The sequence below is a fragment of the Maniola jurtina genome, chromosome 26, assembly GCF_905333055.1.
Source record: "Maniola jurtina chromosome 26, ilManJurt1.1, whole genome shotgun sequence".
NCBI classification, from domain to species: domain Eukaryota; kingdom Metazoa; phylum Arthropoda; class Insecta; order Lepidoptera; family Nymphalidae; genus Maniola; species Maniola jurtina.
The window spans coordinates 1,304,147-1,332,081 of NC_060054.1; the positions used below are offsets into that span (position 1 = coordinate 1,304,147).

Consider the following 27,935-nt stretch of genomic DNA (forward strand, 5'->3'; position numbering starts at 1 on the left):
TGTGTGTGTGTGTGTGTGTGTGTGTTTGTTGCTCCTTCACGCAAAAACTACTGGACGGATTTGGCTGAAATTCAGAATGAAGATAAATAATATCCTGGATTAGCACATAGGCTACTTTTTATCCCGGAAAATCAAAGAGTTCCCACGGGATTTTGAAAAACCTAAATCCACGCGGACGAAGTCGCGGGCATCGGCTAGTGATAAATAATCTTGAATATGTAAATAATAAAAACAACATGCGCTATTCGGCTCATAGATTCGACTGCAGTCTGCACTGGTCCAAAGTCGCCAATCGGTAATAGCATGCCTGAAAAGCTTGGAGTCTAAGGCATAAAAACGAAAATTATCTATGACCAGTTAAGACTGTCATTTGTCAATTGGTTATCTATGTGTCAAATGGTGTCATTTTATCAGAATAATAAAAGAAAATATTGAATAATGAATTGTTGAATAATTAATAAAAGGGAATTGAAACCAGATCCTAAGTTTTACATCTAATTTTAAAGTATAACAAGTTGGTTGAAACCGTTTAGTTTAACCTATATCAGTGCTTCAGATGTGACTTTCTAAACTCAGTTTAAACAAAGCCAAACAATCATTATTTTTACGTTATATTGATCGAATTTTCGCTAAACCAAGATGGGCAAAGCAGAAAAGGGCACTCCGAAGTACATAGCAAACAAAATAAAGGCTAAAGGCCTGCAAAAACTGCGCTGGTATTGCCAAATGTGTCAGAAACAGTGTCGCGATGAGAATGGGTTTAAATGCCATACCATGTCTGAGTCCCACCAGCGGCAGCTTCTGTTGTTCGCTGACAACGCTTCGAAGTATATTGACGACTTTTCCAAGGAGTTTGCTGATGGCTATGTGGAGTTGTTACGTCGTCAGTTTGGTACTAAGAGGGTTAACGCCAACAAAGTTTATCAAGACTATATTTCTAACAGGTAACTTATATGTTTTAGTAGGAATAGCTGTGATAGCCTAGTGGTTAGAACGTCTGGCTCGCACCTCTAACTTTTCAGTTATGTGCGTTTTAAGCAGCTCTGCTGCTTACGCTGTTAGAAAGATTCGACAGATAACTGATGTGGAAACTGCAAAAATTGTATATTTTGCCTATTTTCACAGTATTATGTCTTACGGAATCTTACTATGGGGTAAAGCGGCAGATATTGGAAAAATTTTCGTATTACAAAAAAGGGCAATACGCGCAATCTATAATTTAAAACCGCGCGATTCCCTACGAGAGAAATTTAAGGAAATAGGTATTCTTACAGTAGCTTCTCAATATATTTACGCTAATATAATTTTTGTACGACAAAACATTCATAGTTACAAAAAAATCGGTGATTTCCACGACCGGCAAACTAGAAACCGTGATAGGCTCGCATATCCTACGCTCCGCCTCAGGAAAGTTGGAAAATCGTTTGTGGGAATGAGTGTAATATTTTATAATAAAATTCCACAATCAATTTTAGACTTGCCTTTACACAAGTTTAAAAAATCTATTAAAAGTATGCTCCTGAAAAAAGCTTATTATACAATCGAAGATTATGTAAATGACAAAAAAGCTTGGATTTGATGCGCTCCAGCAATACACGGCGCTGCAATTGCTTGTATACAGTATGGCATATTATTGTAAATTGTACATTTGAAAAGAGCAACCGCCGAGTTTCTTGCTGGTTCTTCTCGGTAGGAACAGCATTCCGAACCAGTGGTAGATTATTTTGACGATTCAAAAGCACTTGTAAAAGTTTAATTGAATAAAAATAATTTGAATTTTGAATTTTGAATTTTAAATATCACTTGCTTTAACAGTGAAGGAAAATACTGTGATAAAACCTGCATGCCTGAGAGCTCTCCATGTTCTCAAAGGTGTGTGAAGTCTGCCAATCTGCACTGGGCCAGCGTGGCAGACTATGGCCTGGACCATTCTCACTCTGAGAAGAGACCGGTGCTCAGTAGTGGGCCGGCAATGGGTTGATCAAGTCAAGTAGGAATTCTTTTATTGAATCGGTCATTTCAAAGACCACATGTCAAGTTTATCTCAAACATACTTTTTATATTTTATTCGCTTCCTTAAAGGTAAGGTAACACACATATCCTGGTTAAAAACCATATAGTAACCATAAATCAGTACATTTCTTATATATAAAGTTCACCAAATACGGCCCAAAAAGTCTTTCGAAACTTGTTTGCATCAGAAATTAGAATGAAACAGTTTTCATGGATTCCTTAAAAATTCTATTGGAGTGACTGACGCGGTTTTTGAAATGATCAATTAAATTCAATTCATTCCTCATAACTCTTAAGATGTTTTGAGTATGAAACATTCAATATTAGCTGATGCCCATGACTTAGTTTGTGTGGATTTAGGTTTTTTAAAATCCTGTGGTAACTCTGTATTTTCCCAGACAAAAAGTAGCCTAGGTCACTCTACAGGTCTTTAACTATATACCCATGAAAAAAAATCTGATCAATCAGGTGTTTTGTTGCAACATGATTGAAGGACAAACACACACTTTCACATGTACAATCACTCTATCACACTAATATTAAAATGGTGAAAGTTTGTGTGTATGTGTGTGTATGTATATTTGTTACTCCTTCACTCAAAAACTACTGGACGGATTTGGCTGAAATTTGGAATGAAATAGATAATACCCTGGATTAGCACATAGGCTACTTTTTATCTCGGAAAATCAAAGAGTTCCCATATGATTTCGATAAACCTAAATCCACACAGACGAAGTCACAGGCATCAGCTCATGTATAATAAAGTATAGCATAGTATAGATAGTGATTATGTTTCAGAGACCACCTCCACATGAACGCAACGCAATGGGAGACCCTCACAGATTTTGTGAAGTGGCTTGGGAAAGAAGGCAAGTGTGTGGTGGACGAGACAGAGAAGGGCTGGTATGTCGCATACATAGATAGGGATCCTGCCACCATCGCTGCGCAGGAGGCTAAAGCTAGGAAGGAGAAATTAGATAAAGATGACCAGGTAAGGCACAGTAAAGTAAGGCCAGGTAAGGCACAGTAAAGTAAGGCCAGGCAAATACTTGTCAGTTTTCAGCAACATCATCACAATCAACCCATTTCCGCCCCACTACTGAGTACGGGTCTCCTCTCAGAATGAGAAGGGTTTAGACATTAGTCTGTCACACTGGCCCAATGTGGATTGGCAGACTTCACACACCTTTGAGAACACGGAGAACTCTCACTCTTGCAGGTTTCCTCACGATTTTTTATTTCACCGTTAAAGCAAGTGATATTTAATTGCTTAAAACGCACATAAAACTGAAAAGTTTGTGGTGCGTGCCCGGGATCAAACCCCCAACCTCCAATTAGGAGGCGGATTTGGATTTTCAGCAATACCTCTGGTACCTCGGTGCTGCAAATGTTTATGGGCTGTGGTAATTACTTAACATCAGGTGATCCGCCTGCTTGTTTTGATTGCTATTTTTTATATAAAAAAAAGCAACAATGGAGACACTAATGTGTTGCAAGTGTGGTTATTTTGTTACATTTCAAAAGATAAGACGGCAAAATTAAATATCATTATATTTCCTCATATGAGACAAATAGAGTAACTTTTTATAAAAAAATATTAGCCATGTAAAATTATTCCCCTTTCCCCTCCAACTATGCGAAAAGCGCGTGCTAGGAGTGGGTATGAGAATAGTGCAACGGGTGGGGTTTGAACCTGACCTTTCCAAATTCAGACAGTTAACCGTTGAGCTATTGAGGCTCACATATAACATATCAATATCTTCTAAAATCAAATATTTGTTCACAGGAGAGGATGCTAGAGTTTGTCCAGCGTCAAGTGGAGAAAGGGAAGAAAGAGTCCACAAAGCAAGAGCCCACATACACAGAGTTGAAGAGAGAGAGCAGTCAAGAGAGACTCACTCTCAGTCTCAAATTGAAGAGGAAGACTGAAGGTAACTCTTGCTTCTCCACTTTCTAGTATAAAAAGACTTGATCAGTCAAAGTAGTTTAAGATCTCTTTCTCTACCCCTTTAGGTTTCTTGACAGACACAACAGACAGACAGACAATAATTTGATCCTATTACAGCCCGTTCACACAGGCTGCGTAAGCGTAGACGTAGCGCGTACCATGATGTTGTAATGTATGGAACTGTATGAGACATGGCATACCGCTTGCGTGGCGTGAACGTTCGCGTAGACGTAATGCGTGCAGTTATGTCAAAGGATTCACGCGCGTCACAAGCAAGTGTCACTTGTACGTGCTTGGTATGAATCGGCCATAAAGGAACCCTTATTTCCGTTTGAATCCGCAAAAATACAAAAAAAAAAAACACATTTTTTTCCAGAATCCAAACCCACCACATCAATATCAGCGTTCAAAATGAAAGCAAAAGAAGAATCTTTGGTGAAGAAACAGAAATCAGAAGAAAAGAGTAAGCAGACTGCCCTGGATGAAATCATGGCTATGCAGGAACGAGAGAAAGAGAAGGCGAATAGGTATGTTTGACATGACTCTCTGTGAGTTGTTATCACACTATCACACTTCACACTAATATTATAAAGGCGAAAGTTTGTATGAATGTGTGTGTGTGTGTGTGTATGTATGTATGTTTGTTACTTCTTCACGCAAAAATGACTAGACGGATTTGGCTGAAATTTGGAATGGAGATAGATAATATCTTGCATTAGCACATAGGCTACTTTTTATCCCGGAAAATCAAAGAGTTCTCACGGGATTTAGAAAAACCTAAATCCACGCGGGTGAAGTCGCGTGCATCGGCTATTTACATATATAATGTTAAAAGTTTTCTAATACAGAAGATACTAGCTGACGCCTGCGACTTCGTCCGCGTGGATTTACATTTTTCAAAATCCAGCGGGAACTCTTTGATTTTCCGGGATAAAAAGTAGCCTATGTGTTAATCTATCTCCATTCCAAATTTCATCCAAATCCGTTCTACCGTTTTCGTATGATTGAGTAACTTAATTTTTTTTTTTAATTTTTTTTTTCAGAAAAGACTACTGGCTCACCGAAGGCATAATAGTCAAAATAGTGACAAAATCCCTGGGAGACAAGTTCTACAAGCGAAAAGCGGTAGTGGAGCGAGTTGTTGACAAATATGCGGCTCACATCAAGTTAACAGATGGAAATGTCAAGTTAAAACTTGACCAGGTGAGTTGACCTCTGTGACAGATGAATGGACAAAATGGAAGACACTATTTAAGCAACTACAAGTGTAAATTAAAAAATTTCAACACCCTTGACAAATCATTTTCAAATAAATAATTATGTATATCTAGGCAACGTCCATCTTGACAGCTTGACATTTGTCAATTGACACTTGAATATTGTGAACCTAAGGGTTATCTAACCTTCTTTTCTACAAGAAAACTAGAAAATAGCTGATAACTTTTAAATGGCTGAACCAATTTTCTTGGATTATAGCTAAGAACACTCTCGATCAAGCCACCTTTCAAACAAAAAAAAGTAAATTAAAATCGGTTCATTCGTTTAGGCGCTACGATGCCACAGACAGATACACAGATACACAGACACACAGATACACACGTCAAACTTATAACACCCCTCTTTTTGGGTCGGGGGTTAAAAATGGTAGTCAATCTCCCAAAAACCGGCAAACTACGAGTCAGATTCGGCACCGAGGGTTCTGTACTCGGGTACGAGAATTTTCAAAATTTTGCATGATAAATCGAAACTATTATGCATGAAAATAAATAAAAATCTGTTTTTAACCCCCGACCCAAAAAGAGAGGGGTGTTATAAGTTTGACGTGTGTATCTGTGTATCTGTGTGTCTGTGTATCTGTGTATCTGTGTATCTGTGTATCTGTGTATCTGTCTGTGGCATTGTAGCGCCTAAACGAATGAACCGATTTTAATTTACTTTTTTTTGTTTGAAAGGTGGCTTGATCGAGAGTGTTCTTAGCTATAATCCAAAAAAATTGGTGCAGCCGTTTAAGAGTTATCAGCTCTTTTCTAGTTTTCTTGTAGAAAAGAAGGTTACATAACCGTTAGGTTCATAATATTATGTCAATTGACAAAATATGTCAAGCTGTCAAGATGGACGTTGCCTTGATACATAATTATTTATGATGTTTTGGAAAACTCAGATACTTTGTCGGGGGTGTTATAAATTTTTAATTTACACTTGTAGTATGTACAGGTAAAGCCCTTTCATATGATACCCCACTTGGTATAGTTATCTTACTTTGAAAATTGAAAATACTAATTATTTGTCCATGAACACATATTTTTTTTGTGATGTAACCACAAATTCACGGTTTTAGGATTTTTTCTTTTACTTGTGCTATAACACCTACTTACCTGCCTTTCATGATTCTAGGTCAACGGGAAGTACCATATAGGTTTTCTTACAGACATGATAGTCTGACAGACAGACAACAAAGTGATCCTATAAGGGTTCCGTTTTTCCTTTTGATTTATGGAACCCTAAAAAGTGACATATTCCAGTGTTGCAGATTTCAACTCTTCAGCTCTAGAGCTTTTGCTGTTCTTTGCTGATCGAAATGTGTATCCGGTGACCACTTACCATCGCCTGTTGTTACAGAACCACGTGGAGACTGTGATCCCTTCCCCGGGTCGGTCGGTTTGCTTCGTGAACGGAGCATACCGTGGGAAAATCGGCGTTTTAAAAGACATCAATACAGATCGATTCTGCTGTGAAGTGGAGGTAAGTGAACAATATTGAAGTGAAAACTGTTTAAAAAATCGGCCAAGCGCGAGTCAGACTCGCGCACCGAGGGCTCCGTACTCGGGTATTTTTTGCACAATAAATCAAAAACTATTATGCATAAAAATAAATAAAAATTTGTTTTAGGATGTAGATTGTACTGGTAAAGCCCTTTCATATGATACCCCACTTGGTATAGTTATCTTACTTTGAAAATTTACGGTTTTCGGATTTTTTCCTTTTCTTGTGCTATATAAGACCTACATATCTGCCAAACATGATTCAAGGTTAACGGGAAATACCATACAGGTTTTCACAGGTTTTACAGACGGACAGACAGACAGACAACAAAGTGTTCCGTTACGTTTCTCCTTTTGAGGTACGGGACCCTAAAAAAAAGAAGACATTTTTTTTTTATTCACTATATTAGGTAAGCGCTTGACCACAATCACACCTGATGGAAAGTGATGATGTGGTCTAAGACGCGACGCGCTTACCTAGAAGGTGCCTATTCACTCTTGTTTTAAAGTATACAACGAAAATAGAAAATAAAGCAGTATTTTTTTCCTTTCACAGATATCGGAAGGTCTACTCAGAGGCCGAATAGTGAAGGACGTGCAGTATGAAGACATCAGCAAGTTGGCCACGTGATATAGATCTATTGATTAATTAATTGATAAATAATTATGTAATATAGGAAAATAAATTATTTTTAAGATTTTTGATTGTCCTTGTTTATTTTCATCCTACAATAAAACTTTATTTGTAGCAAAAATCCTTACTAAATATTATGAACTAGTGGATGCCCGCGACTTCGTCCGCGTGGATTTAGGTTTTTAAAGATCCCGTGGGAACTGTTTGATTTTCCGGGATAAAAAGTTGCCTATGTCAATAACAGGGACATAAGCTACCTCGGTACCAAATATCATACAAATCGGTTAAGCGGATGGGTTTTTAGGAATCCCGTGGGAACGCTTTGATTTTCTGGGATAAAAAGTAGCCTATGTCCGTCCCCGGGATATAAGCTGACCTGAACCTTTCGCCAGAATCGGTTACACTGATTGGGCCGTGAAAAGGTAGCAGACAGACAGACTCGCATTTATAAAATTATAGTATGGATTATTATGGATAGTACATTCTACTCTCTTACCTAATCTTAAAGATAAAAAAAAAACAGAAGTAATACGATAAAATAAAATATGATATGCTATCAAGATTCCCAGGTACAAACGGCTTTTATCTAAAATTTTGATTTATGACTGCTTTATCTCATCGTTCCATGTTTAGTACGGAACCCTAAAAACCGGCCAAGTGCGAGTCGAACTAGCACACGAAGTATCCCGTACCATCGTACAAAATAATTTAACACTAGCCGATGCCCGCGACTTCGCCCGCGTGGGTTTAGATTTTTCGCAATCCCGTGGGAACTCTTTGATTTTCCAGGATAAAAAGTAGCCTATGTGCTAATCCAGGACATTATCTATCTCCATTCCACATTTCAGCCAAATCTGTTAAGTAGTTTTTGCGTGAAGGAGTAACAAACATACACACACACTCATACACAAAAACTATCGCCTTTATAATATTAGTGTGATTTTTATGTGCAATACTGTAAGTAAATGACAACTGCATCTTTATGTGATTTAGTAAAATAATTTTTTCGTGAGTTCACATTTTGTTTTTTTTTTTTTTTGCGATGTAACCACAAATTCACAGTTTTCGAATTTTTTCCTTTACTTGTGCTATAAGACCTACCTACCTGCCAAATTTTATGATTCTAGGTCTATGGCCAGTACCCTATAGGTTTTCTAGACATACACGACAGACAACTACGTGAACAAACCCTTTAAGCAGTGACGGATTAACCCTTAATCAAATTAAGCAATTGCCTAGGGCATCACGTCTGAGGGGGCACCAGAAGAAGCACAAAAAAATCTGTCCTTAGGGCATTCACGTCTCACTCTCAATAGAAAACTAGAAATTCGCGTGTTTTAAGTTGACATAGAGTCCGATCTAGAATCATAACCCCACTCCCGCTTGCCCACTCGCTGCCCGCTTGTGCATTCGACAATTCGAATGCCTCCGAAAGCCGCAAGGCGCATTTTTATAAATAAATAATTATGCTTTGGTTTTTATTGTTGTCGCACCTACTCCACTTCTAAGTACGTTACATCTCATCATCTTATTTTACAAATGTTTTTAGGGGGTAAAGGTTTAATTAAAGACCGATTCTAGTTGACATACGGATAGGGGGGCCCACAGGCATGGATTGCTTAGGGCATCAAGTAGTCTTAATCCGTCACTGCCTTTAAGAGTTCCTTTTTTAATCCCCGACCTAAAAAGAGGGGTGTTATAAAATTTGACGTGTGTATCTGTGTATCTGTCTGTAGCATCGTAGCTCCTAAACTAATGAACCGATTTTAATTTAGTTTTTTTTGTTTGAAAGGTGGCTTGATCGAGAGTGTTCTTAGCTACAATCCAAGAAAATCAGTTCAGCCGTTTGAAAGTTATCAGCTCTTTTCTAGTTACTGTAACCTTTACTTGTTACGTACGGAACCCTAAAAACGGAGGCGCAATACGTCCAAGAATATTATCTTCGGTGTTTTCCCTAATGTGGAATCCAAGTGGGATTTCCCACGGGATTTTTAATTGCGATTTTCCTCTAGATTTCTCTCTGGCCACGAAGAATAGTTATTTTAATTCCGAGAATGTTGGGAAAGTACCTACACAATAAAACCTTACACCATCTGCATAGTAATAACAGTATATACTGTCCACAGTTCTGTTTACAAAACTAGAAACAATCCATTCTAATATTATAAATGCGAAAGTGTGTCTGTCTGTCTGTCTGTCTGCTACGCTTTCACGGCTCAACCGCTGAACCGATTTTAATGAAATTTTGTACAGACTTAGGATACATTCCGGGGAAGGACATAGGCTACTTTTTATCCCGAAAAAACAAACAGTTCCCGCGGGATTCCTAAATACTCATCCGCTTGAACGATTTGGATGTGGTACCGAGGTAGCTTGCGTCCCTGTTATTGACATAGGCAACTTTTTATCCCGGAATAACAAACAGTTCCCACGGGATCTTTGAAAACCTAAATCCACGCGGACGAAGTCGCGGGCATCCTTTAGTATTGAATAAGTAGGCAGGTAAGTGCATGCATAGAAAGGCATAGCTACGGAACCCTACTTTATGAAGTTATGCGTGTTCAAATTCGCACTTGACCAGTTTTTAGGGTTCCGTACCGGAAGGATGCCAACGGGACCCTATTACTAAGCCACCGCTGCCTGTCCGTCCGTCAGCGGGCTGTATCTCGTGAACCGTAAGTAGAGAGTTGAAATTAAAAATAAAAATAAATAAATAAATTTTCACAGAATGTGTTTATGTCTATTGCCGCTATAACAACAAATAAAAAAAATTAAAATGGCCGCCATAAAGATTTAAAAAAAATAAAAAGTGTCATTTCTCATAAGATGCGATAGAAGGGAAACCTTGGTATTCAAATTCAAAATATTTTTATTCAATTAGACTTTTACAAGTACTTTTGAATTTGAATCGTCAAGAGCATCTACCACTAGTTCGGAATGCCTTTCCTACCGAGACGAACCAGCAAGAAACTCGGCGGTTGCTCTTTTCAAAGATTTTATATACAAATTATGCCATGTTCGCGAGTTCGACTCGCACTTGGCCCATTTTTGTAAGCACATAATTTTAAAAGACTAATAAAATTGAGATATCAATCTCCTTACTTGTGTAAATTACAATTATCTATTTATATCTCACAGATTTATCTGATAGTCTGAATAATTAAAAAATTAAATTGTACAAAGTATGATATCTATACTCTCCCTATATAGGTACTAATAAAAAATAAAATTGAAGTGTCGTGTCTGTTTGAACGGGCTATTCTTCGGAATAGCTAAACCTATTTTGACGGGACTTTCATAGACAAGTAGAGGAGTAACATAGGCTACTTTTTAACCGACTTTAAAAAATGGAGTTATGTTTTTCTACCTATGTACACTGATATCTCCGAGATTTCCGAACCGATTTGCGTAATTTTTTTTAATCGTTAAGGGAACTTTGCGACATTGTTCCATAAAAAATTTGGATTCCAACTCCTCAATCCTAATGCTGCAGGGGATCTGACCAATCCACGCGGGCGAAGCTGCGGGCATCAGCTAGTCAGTCAAATAAAATGGTGACATCTGAGTTATATAATGTATTCAACCTAGTTAGCCAGAGATAAAGTACCCACTTAGCTATTTATCTAACACTCCAAATCTTATCTACAGCCGTCCTTGTACATATTTTTATCGTCTCTCTACTCAGCACAGGCAGTGGTGAGTGCTGTTGGTGGTCCGGGTTCGATTCCCTGTACGAGCAATTTCTAACCACAAACGCGCGGTTTTCGGATAAATTACTCGTTCACAAAGGCTGCGTAAGCGTAGACGTAGCGCGTACCATTGCGTTGTAATGTATGGAACTGTATGAAACATGGCACACCGCTTGCGTAAAGTGTGGACGTATGCGTAACCCTTAGGCCCTTAACGCGCGTCACCACGCACGTGTCACGTGTACGTGCTGCATACGCAATTGGTGTGAATCGGCCTTTATTCCTTTACTTGTGCTGACAGACAGACACGGCGGACAAAAAAGAGATCCTATAAGCATAGTTTTACGAAGGGTTCCTTTTTTCATTTGAGGTACGGAACTCTAAAAACGAACACACACACGTAAGGTAATTTTTAGGGTTCCGCACCTCAAAAGGAAATCCGGAACCCTTATAGGATCACTTTGTTGTCTGTCTGTCTGTCCGTCTGTCTGCCTGTCGTGCCTCTCAAGAAACAAGAATCATGAAATTTGGCAGGTAGGTAGGTCTTATAGTAGAAGTAAAGGAAAAAATCTGAAAACCGTGAATTTGTCGGTACATCACAAAGAAATGTGTTCATAACAAATAATTAGTATTTTCAATTTTCAAAATAAGATAACTTAGTATACCAAGTGGGGTATCATATGAAAGGGCTTTACCTGTATATTCTAAAACAGATTTTTATTTATTTTTATGCGAAAAATTTTTGATTAGTGCAAATTGCAAAATACCTGAGAACGGAACCCTCGGTGCGCGAGTCTGACTTGCACTTGGCCGGTTTTTATATTTTAGAAGATGTAGAATATATAGAGAATGTCCACGTGCAGTCAAGATTCATATAAAACATTGTTATCTTCATTTGCTTAAATTAACTTTTAGTGCAAATTGCAAAATACCTGAGAACGGAACCCTCGGTGCGCGAGTCTGACTTGCACTTGGCCGGTTTTTATATTTTAGAAGATGTAGAATATATAGAGAATGTCCACGTGCAGTCAAGATTCATATAAAACATTGTTATCTTCATTTGCTTAAATTCTCTTTTAGTGCAAATTGCAAAATACCTGAGAACGGAACCCTCGGTGCGCGAGTCTGACTTGCACTTGGCCGGTTTTTATATTTTAGAAGATGTAGAATATATAGAGAATGTCCACGTGCAGTCAAGATTCATATAAAACATTGTTATCTTCATTTGCTTAAATTATCTTTTAGTGCAAATTGCAAAATACCTGAGAACGGAACCCTCGGTGCGCGAGTCTGACTTGCACTTGGCCGGTTTTTATATTTTAGAAGATGTAGAATATATAGAGAATGTCCACGTGCAGTCAAGATTCATATAAAACATTGTTATCTTCATTTGCTTAAATTAACTTTTAGTGCAAATTGCAAAATACCTGAGAACGGAACCCTCGGTGCGCGAGTCTGACTTGCACTTGGCCGGTTTTTATATTTTAGAAGATGTAGAATATATAGAGAATGTCCACGTGCAGTCAAGATTCATATAAAACATTGTTATCTTCATTTGCTTAAATTATCTTTTAGTGCAAATTGCAAAATACCTGAGAACGGAACCCTCGGTGCGCGAGTCTGACTTGCACTTGGCCGGTTTTTATATTTTAGAAGATGTAGAATATATAGAGAATGTCCACGTGCAGTCAAGATTCATATAAAACATTGTTATCTTCATTTGCTTAAATTAACTTTTAGTGCAAATTGCAAAATACCTGAGAACGGAACCCTCGGTGCGCGAGTCTGACTTGCACTTGGCCGGTTTTTATATTTTAGAAGATGTAGAATATATAGAGAATGTCCACGTGCAGTCAAGATTCATATAAAACATTGTTATCTTCATTTGCTTAAATTATCTTTTAGTGCAAATTGCAAAATACCTGAGAACGGAACCCTCGGTGCGCGAGTCTGACTTGCACTTGGCCGGTTTTTATATTTTAGAAGATGTAGAATATATAGAGAATGTCCACGTGCAGTCAAGATTCATATAAAACATTGTTATCTTCATTTGCTTAAATTATCTTTTAGTGCAAATTGCAAAATACCTGAGAACGGAACCCTCGGTGCGCGAGTCTGACTTGCACTTGGCCGGTTTTTATATTTTAGAAGATGTAGAATATATAGAGAATGTCCACGTGCAGTCAAGATTCATATAAAACATTGTTATCTTCATTTGCTTAAATTATCTTTTAGTGCAAATTGCAAAATACCTGAGAACGGAACCCTCGGTGCGCGAGTCTGACTTGCACTTGGCCGGTTTTTATATTTTAGAAGATGTAGAATATATAGAGAATGTCCACGTGCAGTAAAGATTCATATAAAACATTGCTATCTTCATTTGCTTAAATTATCTTTTGCCTACATCGATAAATGGATGGAGTAGCACACACATGTATGCTGTGGCACAACCCTATCTATGTGGCAATAATGTTGCCAGTTGACAAGTTTTTGCCCATTTTAATGCAAGTATAATGAAACTATACGAATATTTAAAATGTGAAGTGTATAAGAGTGTGACTTTGCTCGGACTTTACTTAGAAATAAAAAGTATTCTATGCCCGTCTCCAGTATACAAGCTATTTTTACCCGACTACGGTAAAGCTAAAAGGGAGGGTTATGATTTTAGCAGTCTATGTATTTGTATTAAGGAGACGATGCCCGCTATTTGGTCAATGTGGATTTAAGTTTTTAAAAATCATGAGGTACCAAAAGTAGCCTATACCTTTCTTCAAGATGCAAGCTATAAGTATGTAACTACCAAATTTCGCTGGAAACAGTTAACCATATGAAATAGCACCACAATGGTTTTTAATTCGAATAAACTTTTTCAAGTAGTTTTGAATCATCACATACAACTGCCACTAGTTTGGGATACCTGACATACTGAGAATAACTAGCAAGAAACTCGGAGATTGCTCTTTCGAAGATTCGATTTACTATTGCGGTGTATTGCTGGAGCGAGCTCCAAGTCAAATCCATGCTCTTCTATCATTTACAGTCTTTGATTGAGTAATATGAAACAAGAAAAAAGCATATTATTATATGATGCTCGATTGCGTAATATCATGCTTCTTCAGGAGCATATCCATATTAACTTCCACATTATACTATATAATATTATAAGAGCGAAAGTGTGTTTGTCTATTTGTCTGCTAGATTTTCACGGTCCGTTTACCCGATTTCGATGAAATTTGGTACAGAGGTAGCTTGTATCCTGGAAATTGTCATAGGTAACTTTTTATAGTGGAAAATCAAAAAGTTTCCACGGGATTTTAAAAAAACTAAATCAACACGGATGAAGTCGCTTGCATCAACTAGTTTTGAATAGATATTTTAAACATAGGCAAGTGTGAAATGGGCAGTGAAAAGCTAGCAGACAGACGCTGTCGCATTTTTATCAGTAAAGTAAAGTAAAATATTCTTTATTGTACACCAACAAGACAGTAATATATAAATAACAATAAAGATTTATGTACAAAAGGCGGCCTTATCGCTAAAATAGCGATCTCTTCCAGGCAACCTTAGGGTGAGGAGATAATAAAAATTAAAGAAAGTGGAAGGGGTGTACTAATAAAATAAAGTAAATAAACATAATATATATATAAAATTTAAAATAAATAATTAAGTAAATAATAGTAAATCAGTGTGGATTATTAAATCATAACTCGTAGGGCAAATTCAAATATTACATACGGCAACATTATATGGAGACGACTCGCGAATCAGGTCGCGGTCGGACCTGACTGACTGACTCATTCATATTTTCATTTGTGTTTTGCGTGTGGACGGGGCGGTTTTGACATGGCTACAGTGCGTTTACGGACTACAAGTTTATTATTAATTCTATTATTTGTAGTAGAAAATAGTTTAACCGCCTCCCCGCCATGGATATTTGACGTAAAAGTGAATAATTCCACGTGCAACCAAGCAACATGTGTTTATAATGTAACAGTGTTCGGCAAATACCGATTATGGTCGTTAACCTCTGAGCCTGGGTGTTATAAAACCGACCATATCAATTTTGTTGGTGAAGAAGTGTTGATGAGAGTTGATAAGTTGGTAAAGTTGTATTTTTGTGCTAAAAGTGATGAGGAAAGTGGGTGGTTACCGCAGGATGTCTTTTTGGAGGGCGGTGACGTCATACGTTACGATCGGTGAGTTGGTTTTGGTTTTTAACCGACTTCAAAAAAAGGAGGAGGTTCTCAATTCGTCGGAATCTTTTTTTTTCATGTACATATGTTCTCCGATTACTCAAAAGACCCCTGGACCGATTTGGATTTTTTTTTGTTTGAAAGGGTATACTGTTCAGTCGGTCCCATATAAAGGTGAAGATCTGATGAATATCTTCGGAGATGGAGAACAGAACTCCTCAATGGATAAGAGCAAATTGCTCGCGATCCGTGTAATAGCTTAGTAAACAGTAGGGTTTTAACTGGGCATAACATATAAATAGTACAGTGGGGCCACTAAGAATTGTGAAATAAAAAAATTTCAAAAGAAAAATAAAACCGACTTCAAAAACCACAAACACTAAAAAGTAGAAAAAAAATTTTGTTTAGCTACACATGTAATGTACCTAGGTATGAAGTCGGGCGAGCTTCACTCTTGGATTTCTAATTTTGTTTTAGTATGCTTTTTGGTTGATTGTTTTAGGGATCCGTGAAGGGGAAGCGACGGGCCTGCCCGCGAAATTCAAATTTTTGGTTTTTCGCAATTTGTAAACTAAAACGACAACGTAGGCTTATGGTATTTTAATTGCGACAATGGCAGTATCATCCTCACGGTTTATATAAAAATCTTTACTTGAAAGGGTCCAGTTTAAGAAATTAATTCTCACAAATTAGTGCACAAGTTAGGGCATGAGACGGGTCTGCCCGCGAAATTCAAAATGAATTTGGTTTTTAGCAATTTACAAAATAATACGACAGTGTTCAGTTTAAGAAATTAGTCAAAATAATGAGTTTGACATAAGTTACTTACAAATTAGTCGATATTATAACTAATTTCTTAAACTGGACCCTTTCAAGGAAAGATTTTTATATAAACCTGTGAGGATGATACTGCCATTGGGGCAATTAAAATGCCATAAGCCTACGTTTTCGTATTAGTTTACATATTGCGAAAAACCAAATTAAATTAGAATTTCGCGGTCAGACACGTATCATGCCCCAACTGGAAATCCTTATGATTTTAGAGGTATATTAAAATGTTTTTGAAACAAAGGGTTTAAGTACATAAATATCTAAAATTTCTGAAGAACTGGGTAGGTATAAGGTGTAACTGCATGGAATAAAATTTAATAGGAACAAAAACCTTGGTGAAAGCTGTTGAAATAATTTTACTGTAAAAGTACCGTTATTGTCGAAGTCATAAACTTTAGATTTAATTTTTGACGAGTGAAGCGAGGGCTTCAGGTCTTCTTCCAGCCCTTATCCCATGCTACGTGGGGTCGGCACAACATGTCTTCCTCTTCCACTCTCTTCTGTCATCCATCAACTTATCGTCTACCCCTTTTATACGCATATCCTCTTTCACGCAATCCATCCACCTTTTCTTTGGTCGTCCTCTTCGCTTTTTTCCATCCACATGCATATTTAACATTCTTCTAGTGATATGACTCTCTTCCCTCCGCATTACACGCCCATACCATGCCCGGTCTACTTGACCTGGGGCAAAACAAAACAAGAGTGAATAGGCACCTTCTAGGTAAACGCATCCCATCTTAGACCACATCATCACTTTCCATCAGGTGTGATTGTGGTCAAGCGCTTACCTATAATGAATTTAAAAAAAAACTTAAGTGAATTTGCTTGCATATTTTGTCCGTCCGTCCGTTTGTCAAAGTCTTAACATCTGAATTACTGAACGTAATTACTTCAAAAAACATAGGTAAACTGATAGCCTTCAATGGAATATTGCATAAAAAAATCGGCCAGGTGCGAGTCAGACTCACGCAACGAGAGCACACACGCACGTACTTGGGTATTTTTTCCGACATTTTGCACCATAAATCAAAAACTATTATGTATAAAAATAAATAAAAATCTGTTTTAGAATGCACAGGTAAAGCCCTTTCATATGATACCCCATTTGATACTAATTTTGTTATTTGAACACATTTTTTTTTGTGATGTAACCACAAATTCTCGTTTTTCGGATTTTCCCCTTTACGTGTGCTATAATCCCCATCTACCTGCCAAATTTCATAATTCTAGGTCAACGGGAACGTAGGTACCTTGTAGGTTTTCTTGATAGATACGACAGACGGACAGACAGACAGACAACAAAGTGATCCTATAAGGGTTCCGTTTTTACTTTTGAGGTAGAACCGAAAAAATGCACAATTGCAGCAGTAAAGTCACTAAGTAAATAGGGAAGCAAATTGTTTTGTTAGCATTAATTTGAGTTTGACTCATACTTTGTTACACAATGGTTTTTGGACGAACATATTTTGCACAGACAATGCGTCATGCGTGTCGCCCGCACAGGACGCAGCGTTTCGCCACAATATTACGTCCTCGAATATTTGCCACACTGCATAAACACGCGGGATTTCTACAATTCTGAAAGCGAAATTCTCTAAAAACAAAATGTTGGAAAAAATACCCGAGCACGGAACCCTCAGTGCGCGAGTCTGACTCGCACTTGGCCGGTTTTTTTAAATCCCGTGGGAACTTTTTGATTTTCCGAGATGAAAGTAGCCTATGTCCGTCCCCGGGGTGTAAGCTAACTCTGTACCTTTCATCAGATTCGTTTATACTGTTCGACCGTGAAAGGCTAGCAGACAGACCGACACACTTTCGCATTTATATTATTAGCACATAATACCTATTAGTATGCATGATATCAGGCAGTTTATTGGAGTGCTTATTTCGAAAAGCAGGCAATATAGGTACTATATATAGTATAATACTAGGGTACCTATAGTATATACTACTAGTCGCAGGCATCAGGCCCGCGACTTCGTTAATGTGGATGTAGATTTTTTTAAATCCCGTAGGAACTCTTTGATTTTCCGGGATAAATAGTAAGTAGCCTATGTGCTAATCCAGGGTATACTCTATCTCCATTCTTTTCAGCCCAATCCGTCCAGTAGTTTTTGCGTGAAGGAGTAACAAACTTAACACACACACATACATACATACAAACTTTCGCCTTTATAATATTAGTGTGAAGTGTGATAGTGTGATAATATTAGTGTGATGTACCTATACGCATACTGCTGCGTCCTACATTCAGTTATCGCATTCAATCACAATAATCTAATTATAACAATCTGCGTGTCTGTCTGGTCAGTTGCTAGCGAGGACAACAAACTGGATACAACTAGCGGGATAGGATCAAAAATGAGGAGATCCGCAAGAGAACCAGGGTCACTGACATACCCCAAACTATTAGCAAGACTGAAGTGGCAGTGGGCAGGCCATGCCTGTCGTAGAGGCGATGGCCGTTGGAGCCGGAAAGTCCTTGAGTGGAGACCGCGTATAAGCAAGCGTAGTGTGGGACGCCCTCCAGCACGATGGGCCGACGATATAAAGCGGCTGGCGGGAAGTGGCTGGATGAGGAAGGCTGAGGACCGGGTGTGGTGGCGCTCTTTAGGGAAGGCCTATGTCCAACAGTGGAACTCCACATGATGATGATGATGATGATGATGATGATGACAACAAACTGAACTGGACTGAACACTTCAGTCCAAACAAGAGTGAATAGCCATCTTCCAGGCAAACGCGTCTCATCTTAGACTACATCATCACTTTCCATCAGGTGTGATTGTGGTCAAACGTGTGTGCCAATAGCGAATTTAAAAAACCTATGCCCTACATTCTGTTATCTCATTTAATTTCAATAACTAACAATTTATAACATTGTAGAAAGAGTAACTCTCTCTTTCTACAATGTTATAAATTGTTAGTTGAGAGAGTTTATTTTTATTTACTCTTGTAACGAAGTTAGTTTCCAAAGAGAGAACTCGATGGCGCCACTTGTTCGATAAGTCGCGGGATTACTATGTATCGCTCGTTATATAAAGCCATGTGGAAACCTATGTTCGATGCCTAGTCCACCACTCGACTGTGTACGGATCACCGGACCTTTCGAGACACTAGGGACATATATACTGGCTAACAGTGTACGTAGTGGCAGACGGAATACCGGCACCACTTTACGGACGGTTACCAGTACAGTACATCTATCTTGTAAATCTATCTTGCAATCAAATACACTACGTCTCAACTCTCGACGCGTTTTTCTCTCTACATCGCTCCCTGACTCTACACTATTTATTTTATTTAACTAAGACTTAATTATAAAAGAACATTTTACACCAATTGTTGTAGACCAAAGCGCTAGACAAAAACTGATAGAAAGAAAGGTGTTTACTAAATTTTAGGCCGCAGCGCTGTGCGAGCTGAATTGCACTTTATTGCGTCGTAACAAGGGTCGCTATTTAATTAAACGTCGGCCGTGGAGTGTTTTTTTTCTGTAGCGTGAGTGAAGACTGGACAGTAGCATAGAGCTATGTCCTACATTCAGTTATCGCATTCAGTCACAACAATCTAATTATAACACAGTCTGCGTGTCCGTCTGGTCAGTTGCCAGAGCACATCAGACTGAACACTCCAGAGACCAGATGTTCGCTGAGTAAACAAAATGGCGGCGCCGGCCACATTCAGCGATCTGTGGTTCGCGTGTCATTGAAATGTTTCTTTCTAAGGCTAGGTATAACACACGGGTGGTCAAAATATTACCATCTAAAGTTACCCTTTTGAGTTTTGAGGTACGGAACCCTAAAAATACCCGTGGTACCTTCTAGAGACCTTCCAGACAGACACACAGACAACAAAGTGTTCCTGTAAGGGTTCCTTTTTCTTTTTAAGGCACGTAACCCTAGAAATACCTGTGGTACCTTCCAGGGACCTTCGAGACAGACACACAGGCAACGAAGTGTTCCTATAATGCTTCCTTTTGAGGTACGGAACCCTAAAAATACCCGTGGTAGGTACCTTCCAGGGACCTTCGAGACAGACACACAGACAACGAAGTGTTCCTATAATGGTTCCTTTTGAGGAACGGAACCCTAAAAATACCCGTGATATCTTTCTAAGGACCTTCCAGACAGACATCGAAGGGTTCCTTTTGAGTTTTGAGGTACGGAACCTTAAAAATACCCGTGATACCTTCCAGGGACCTTCCTTACAGACACACAGACAACGAAGTGTTCCTATAATGGTTCCTTTTTCCTTTTGAGGTACGGAACCCTAACTTCAGGGACTACAATGAACCTTGCACTTCGTGAATGGTGTGTTTATGGTGTTTTGTTCGGTTCCTAGTAAATCGGTTTCCATGGTGTAAGGAAATAACTTATTGCCCATTGTGAGATGGATTGGACACCATTCACCAAGCTTGAGTTTGCTAACCAAGTTTTCTAGGAAAAGAAAATTATTTACAAATAGTATTTTGATTATGCATATAATTGCATAGGTTCTTCGCCCATTTTTAAGGTTCCGTACCTCAAAACGAAAAACGGAACCCTTATAGGATCACTTTGTTGTCGGTCTGTCTGCCTGTCTGTCCGTCTGCCCGTTGTGTCTGTTAAGAAAACCTATGTCCTATAGGGTACTTCGCATTGACCTAGAATCATGAAATTTAGCAGCTAGGTACCTAGGTCTTATAGCACAAGAAAGGAATGAATCCGAAAACCGTGAATTTGTGGTTACATCATTCAAAAAATTTAAAATTCATGTTTCAATTTTTAAAGTAAGATAACTATACCAAATGAGGTATCATATGAAAGAGCTTTACCTGTATATTCTTAAACAGTTTTTTATTTAATTTTACGCATAATAGTTTTTTAATGCAAAATGTCTGAAAAATTATCCGAGTACGGAACCCTCAGTGCGCTAGTTTGACTCGCACTTGGGCGGTTTTTTATTCCGATGTTTATTTATGGGCAACAAACAATAATTATTGACTCTTACAAAGTGTACAACGGTATTCATTGAATCATTGAGATCAATTATTCTGTGCGGACGGCCACTGACATCATTTCATTGTTTAATCTACGCTCCGAATCCGACCTCTAAAAGAGCATAAAAACGAAATTATTGCACATAAAAATCGACCTTCGAATCGGTTGCATAGAGCTTTATTTCCCGTGCAATAATTTGAATATCGAACTTGGTTCTCTATATAAAAAAAGCTGGAAGCCAAATTGTACGGTCTATACAAAATTCAACCTTCAAGTCTAGTAAATAGAGTTATAATTCCTATGTATTCGTTTTAGATAAAAACATTGTGGAATTAAGTAATCGTATACCCATCCCATAACAACTTTCAATCGAAATTGTTGTACACAAAAATCGACGTTCATTGTTAAGTAATAGAGGTTAAATTTGTGTGTAATAATTTTGATATGCCTACTTAATGGGAATAGAAATTGGAGCTTACTTGATGGGATAATAGCTTTGAGTCTAACATTGTAACTATGTAACGTAGGTACATTAGTTAGTAGTTACGTAATTTTTGTTGGGTTTTATCTAAGTTATGGCGTTTAGATAGTACTTAATAGGTAGGTGGGTAGGTATACGTGCTTGCTTATTTTTTTCTCTCGTCTGGCTTTACAAAGATTAGCCAATGTCAAGTTTGTAGTTATTTGTAACAAGTTAGTTAAACTATACAAGTATGGACCCCGTCTGTGCGCTGTGGGCGCTCGCCGACATACGCACGGCGCCGTATACGTGCTTATGTGCTTATACCGTGAAGAGTTGATTATTTAAAACTAACTAGGTGTATGTATAATGTACCTATACCTACAAAATATAGGTGCTCCTTCCACGTCCAACAATCGGGGACCGATTTTTGCCGGCAAAAATGAAACATACATGTAGCATTGTGCTATAGCACAAGTGAAGGTTAAACTCCAAAAACAATTTGTGAATTTGTGGTTACATCACAAAAAACCAGCCAAGTGAGAGTCGAACTCGCGTACCGAGGGTTCCGTACTCGGGTAATTTTTCCGACATTTTGCACGATAATCCATAAACCATTATGTATAAAAATAAATAAAAATTATTTAGAATTGTACAGATAAAGCCCTTTCATATAATACCCCACTTGGTATAGTTATCTAACTTTGAAAATTTAAACACATTTTAATTTTTTTTCTGTGGTTTAACCACCAAGTCACGGTTTTCGGATTTATCCCTGTACTTGAGCTGTAAAACCTACCCAACCGCCCATGATTCTAGGTCAACGGGAAGTAGGTACCCTATAGGTTTTCTTGGCAGACACACGGACGGACGGACAGACAGACAGACAGACAACAAAGTGATCCTATAAGGGTTCCGTTTTTCCTTTTGAGGTACGGAACCCTAAAAAAAGTGTTAAGTAGGTAATAAGTACTAAGTATATTATTTTCTTGTGCGGACCTTTAGTGTGCGAATCCGGCTCGCACTTGACCGATTTTTTATTTAGCAAGATTTACTTACCAAGTTTTAATAAACTAAAACTGTTGGGCTTTCAATGGGCAGCGAATCGAAGCGTCTTTGTTTAACAGAGCATATTATTAAATTAACCTATAAGGTCTATTTCCAACATGTGAAGCATAAATTAGCTTCCTACAGAAAAAAACGAGTGAAAAAAATAAGCGCGCATTGGCCCATAACCACAAAACTCCAAATAATACTAAGGCAAATCTGTGCCCATAACAGATGCAGTCGGATATTCTTTGATTCCTATGTGTTTAGAGTTCCGTACTTTAAAAAGGAAAACTTGTCTGTCTGTCTGTCAGGACCCGTTACGGAAATCGAAACCTATAAAGTAGCTACTAACCGTTGACCTAGAATCATGAAATTTGGCAGGTAGGTAGGTCTTATAGCACAAATTAAAACAAAATCCGAAAATCCTGAATTTGTGGTTACATCGCAAAATAAATCAATAAGTGTTACTTCTTGCTCGATGGTACGGAACCCTCCGTGTATGATCCCGACTCGCACTTGACCGATTTTGAGAAATAGGAGGATAACAAAATTAAGAAATGGCGAATAGTATATTAAAATGGCGAATAGTAGGTATATTTTAGAATTAAGTTCTCATGTGAATGACTTTCTTGTCTTTATGAGAATAAATATCATTAAACCTAAGTAGATCTGTTTAGCTTGTAACAAATTGGCTGATTTGGCTAGGAACAAATTGGCAGTAACAATTTCCATATTAGTGATATGGAAATTGTTACTGCCAATTTTTTTTAGGCCAATTTGCACCATAGCGTTACAAGTTACAACCTACCTACACCACACTATGTATAGTGTGCTTATCACTTTGTTTATAGATATATAGCTTATATGTTATGATAACATATTAGCATAGTATGGTATTAGTATATTACTCATAGCTTCAATGTTATTTTGGAACATTATCGGCGCAAAGTTGTTAGTCTCTCGGTAAGATCGGTAGAGGATCCTACAAATAACGCCACAACCGCCGCGCCGGAGTGGCGTTTTTTTGCTGATTTGAAATTTCTCAATTACACATATTTCAAACTCATAAAGTTTTCTCTCAGTGTGAAGAATTTGATTTTATTGCCTAGAAATTATTTGAAAATAAGCCATAATCGTACTAGCGAAAAAGATTCGGCGAAAACAGCCACTATGGCCGCAGTGGCAGACTTTTAACAACCAATCAGGCACATGCGCGAGGTCATGCCACAAGCGCCACTCTGTCACTTTTCGTCGCATCAGCGTGGGTGTCATATAAGGGCCTTTGCACACCACGTTTTTTAAACGCGCCGTTGACGCGGGTTTTAGAAACGTGCGTCGACGGCGCGCTTTTATCCTACAGAGCAGTTTGTTGTCGTTTGTATCGCTACACACGCACGTTTGCATCGCGTCTCTATCGGAACACACGCACGTCTGTATCGATTGAAACGCGTGTTAGAATTTATACAGGTGTGCAAAGGTCTACAGGCTGCGTCTGACTTGCGTGCGTATCGCGACTGTATCGCTAACGCGCGTCAAAGGCGCGTTTAAAAAACGTGGTGTGCAAAGGCTCTAATATGCTTGAAATACTCTTATAGCGAGATAAATAAGAATACCTTCCGGCATCAGTTTTCCCTTCCACCTATAATATGGGTACCTTCAAGTCAAGAGTGAATAGGCAACTTCTAGGCAAGCGCGCTCCATCTTAGGCTGCATCATCACTTGCTAGCAGGTCTGATTGCAGCCAAGCGCTAGTCTAATAATTAAAAAAAAAAAATGATAACCGGGATCTCCGAAGCACGGAGGAAACGAAAAGGCCAAATACGGACCTCCAAAGTCGGTCACCCATCCAGTTACCGGCATGGGTCAACGTTGCTTAACAATCGCAATCAATTGATATGCGTTGTCACAATTCAATATATCAAAAATAAGTTAGATACCAACTCTAACTTTTTCAAAACTCTGTCTTTTCCCCATCACACAGGAGGGTAGACCTTGAATTTGAGCCATGACACCGGAACACGTGAATAAGTCAAAAATATAATTAGGCTAGTTAGAAATATGAAACAGACAGTTTGTGGAGACATTTTTAAAATTTTGGCAACGTTTCGGAATCCGTTCAGTTTTCCCGGCCGGGGTGTCCTTTCATTTCTCATCTCTTGGTGCATTGCCAATGGATGCTGGAAAAAAATCTGTATTATTTATATTGGTAACGGACGAAATGAAAAACATTGTTTCTTTAAAAAACCGGCCAAGTGCGAGTCAGACTCGCGCACCGAGGGTTCCGTACTCGGGTATTTTTCCGACATTTTGCACGATAAATCAAAGACTATTTATCTATAACAATAATTAAAAATCTGTTTTATAATGTACAGATAAAGCCCTTTAATATGATACCCCACTTGGTATAGTTATCTTATTTTGAAAATAATAGATACTAATTATTATTAGTTCATATACAATTTTTTTTTTGTAATATACTTAACTATAAATTCACGGTTTTCGGATATTTCCCTTTACTTACCCTAGAACTGCCAAATTTCATTATTCTAGGTCAACGGGAAGAACGGACAGATGGACAGACAGAGAAACAACAAACGGATCCTTAAGGATTCCATTTTTCCTTTCGAGGTACGGAACTTTCCTATTTCTATAAGAGCACAGCGGTCGCCGCTAAGGGGAGGTCATCAAAAACTAGTCACTCAAATATGAAATCTGGCTAAGTCCACTATAATATTAATCCCTTTGGCAATAAAGCTCCACCCATCGCGTGACCAATACCCATTTGTCCAGAGTTGACCTTATTTCACATTAAATGATACCGCGCCCGAGGCCTTGGGCAAACAAACCGCGCGATGGTTTATAGGGTTCCGTACCTGGAAAGGAAAAAAGGATCATTTTTTCCATTTACTTAATCCATACTTCACACTAATATTATAAAGGCGAAAGTTTGTATGTGTGTGTGTGTGTGTGTGTGTGTGTGTGTATGTTTGTTACTCCTTCACGCAAAAACCACTGGACGGATTTGGCTGAAATTCGGAATGGAGGTAGATAATATCCTGGATTAGCACATAGGCTACTTTTTATCCCGGAAAACCAAAGAGTTCCCACGGGATTTCGAAAAACCTAAATCCACGCGGACGAAGTCGTGGGCGTCAGCTAGTAATATTATAAATGCGAAAGTGTGTCTGTCTGTCTATCTGTCTGCTACCTTTTCACGGCCCAACAGTTTAACCGATTTGGTACAGGGTTAACTTATGTCCCGGGGCGGACTTAGGCTACTTTTTATCCCGGAAAATCAAAGAGTTCCCACGGGATTCCCAAAACCCATCTGCTTAACCGATTTGTATGAAGTTTGGTACCGAGGTAGCTTGCGTCCCTGTAATTGACATAGGCCTTTTTTTATCCCGGAAAATCAAACAGTTCCCACAGGATCTTTAAAACCTAAATCCACGCGGACGAAGTCGCGGGCATCCTCTAGTATGATATATGTAAGTCAATTGCTACCTGCCAAATTTCATGATTCTAGGTCAACGGGAAGTACCCTATAGGTTTTGATTCCCTCAAATTGACAGACCCGACAGACAGACAGACAAACAACTAATTGATCCTATAAAGGGTTCCTTTTTCCTTTAGAGGTACGGGACCCTAAAATCAGAAAACCAACGTAAAACGCGGACAAAGCGGCGGGTATCGGCTAGTATCAGTATACAATAGAGAGTAACAAAACACAGAGACAATGTGAGATCAATCAAGTCTGAAATTCTTTTAGCTATCAATTGAATAATTAAACAGCGTCTGGCAATTTTCTCGTTATCATCAAGCAGCTCGTCTAAAAGAAGACATCGCAGTTGGTAAGACCGAGACGATGAGATTAGATTCCATTATAAAGCACAGTCAAAACGCTTTCTTGACATTTTTGATGTATGGAAAAAATTGTTCTTTTATCATGTCGATTAGTACGGTCAACAGATACTGTACTGAGAAGGAGCCAGCAAGGCATTTTAGAGGCAGATTTAGATTTGGAAGTTTAATAAGATGTTAAGATCCGACCAAATCCTAGTAAGAACTAGATACTAGTAGTACAACTTACTTCCATGGGTTCCACAAGTTTAATGCTTATTTGTAGAGGAACGTGATTATTATAATTTTAACCGACTTCTTTTCTTTACAAATCTATATTTTGTTAAAGAAAGAAGTGCTGGAATTTTCCTTCGTAAAAAATATTACTTGCCGTTTAATTTAACTTCGCACGTGTTGTGTTTCATCGCGATTTTTTCTTTGCAGCTTCCTTATTTTCCGCCCCAGTGGTCTTTTAGTTTGATTGAAGGGAACGGTGCTTCATCATAGCATCTCCCCCTCTATAAGGGGCATGTTAACTCGGCATCCAGCCAAGGCGTGGCAGACGTCACAAATGAATGTTCATTTTATTTTCACTTTCGGAACTTTACGTACGTTCAGTGATGTGAGAAGAATAATTCCCTACGTTTGTATATGTTACCGACTAAATACAATTTTAGGAATAATTTGTTGTTCCCAATGAGTAGGTAATATTTTGACTAACTAGGCTAAAAGAGATCTGTGAGGTAATCTGCTAAATTCGCCATCAGGCTCATTTGATATTTATTTCTAACTAGCCCTCATTTGATATTTATTTCTAACTAGCCGATGCCCGCGACTTCGCCCGCGTAGATTTAGGTTTTTCGAAATCTCGTGGGAACTCTTTGGTTTTCCGGGATAAAAAGTAGCCTATGTGCTAATCCAGGATATTATCTAACTCCATTCCGAATTTCAGCCAAATCCGTCCAGTAGTTTTTGCGTGAAGGAGTAACAAACATACACACACACACACACACACACGCACACACACATACAAACTTTCGCCTTTGTAATATTAGTTAGATCCATTGAAGATTTTCCAGGAATAAATATTTTTGTATCGCTCAGTGAAGCAGCAATGTAGAAGTAACCAATGGTTAGTGATGATCGCTGAGTTAGCGAATCATCGCGCTGGTCGAACAACGAACACCTGGAGGAGGTCCATTAAAACAGACCTTAAAAGTATAGGACTCTCGTGGAACCATGTCAAGTCTTATACAGAAAGACTTAAAAAAAACTGCTGCAGCCCTAGGTTCTACGAGGAAATGAAAGGACTATTATCAATTAACTAGGTGAAATTAGGTCATCGCGTTATTTTGACTTTATAGGGTGATTTGTTTTATGGAGCATATTGCTAATTAACATCAGAAGATCCACTCCGTCTGCATTTCATTCAGCTTCACCTACTTACTCGTTACGCTACGGAGGTCATGGCTTGCTTCGCTCACCACCTCTCCCCTTGGTTCCACTCGGCTTCGTAGGCTCCTTTCATTC

General features: G+C 38.4%; 2 protein-coding genes across 4 annotated transcripts in view; both read left to right on the forward strand.

Annotated features, from left to right (window-relative positions):
• Nucleotides 1-394: 394 nt before the first annotated feature.
• Nucleotides 395-7,426, forward strand: LOC123878775 (DNA/RNA-binding protein KIN17). The gene is made up of 7 exons (XM_045926090.1): nucleotides 395-944; nucleotides 2,812-3,004; nucleotides 3,800-3,944; nucleotides 4,338-4,488; nucleotides 5,005-5,164; nucleotides 6,581-6,703; nucleotides 7,280-7,426. The coding sequence occupies exons 1-7, from the start codon at nucleotides 640-642 to the stop codon at nucleotides 7,352-7,354; spliced, it is 1,152 nt and encodes a 383-aa protein (XP_045782046.1). The 5' UTR covers nucleotides 395-639; the 3' UTR covers nucleotides 7,355-7,426.
• A 7,379-nt stretch (nucleotides 7,427-14,805) lies between these two features.
• The window catches only part of LOC123878770 (unextended protein-like), a 38,244-nt gene continuing 25,114 nt past the window's right edge, over nucleotides 14,806-27,935 (forward strand). For all 3 annotated transcript variants that reach the window (XR_006798875.1, XM_045926078.1, XM_045926076.1), the window contains exon 1: nucleotides 14,806-15,242. Coding sequence is in view for 2 of the 3 variants with exons in the window: in XM_045926078.1 (XP_045782034.1) it covers nucleotides 14,890-15,242 (353 nt within the window). In the remaining variant the exon portion in view is untranslated. The remainder of the gene's footprint in view (nucleotides 15,243-27,935) is intronic.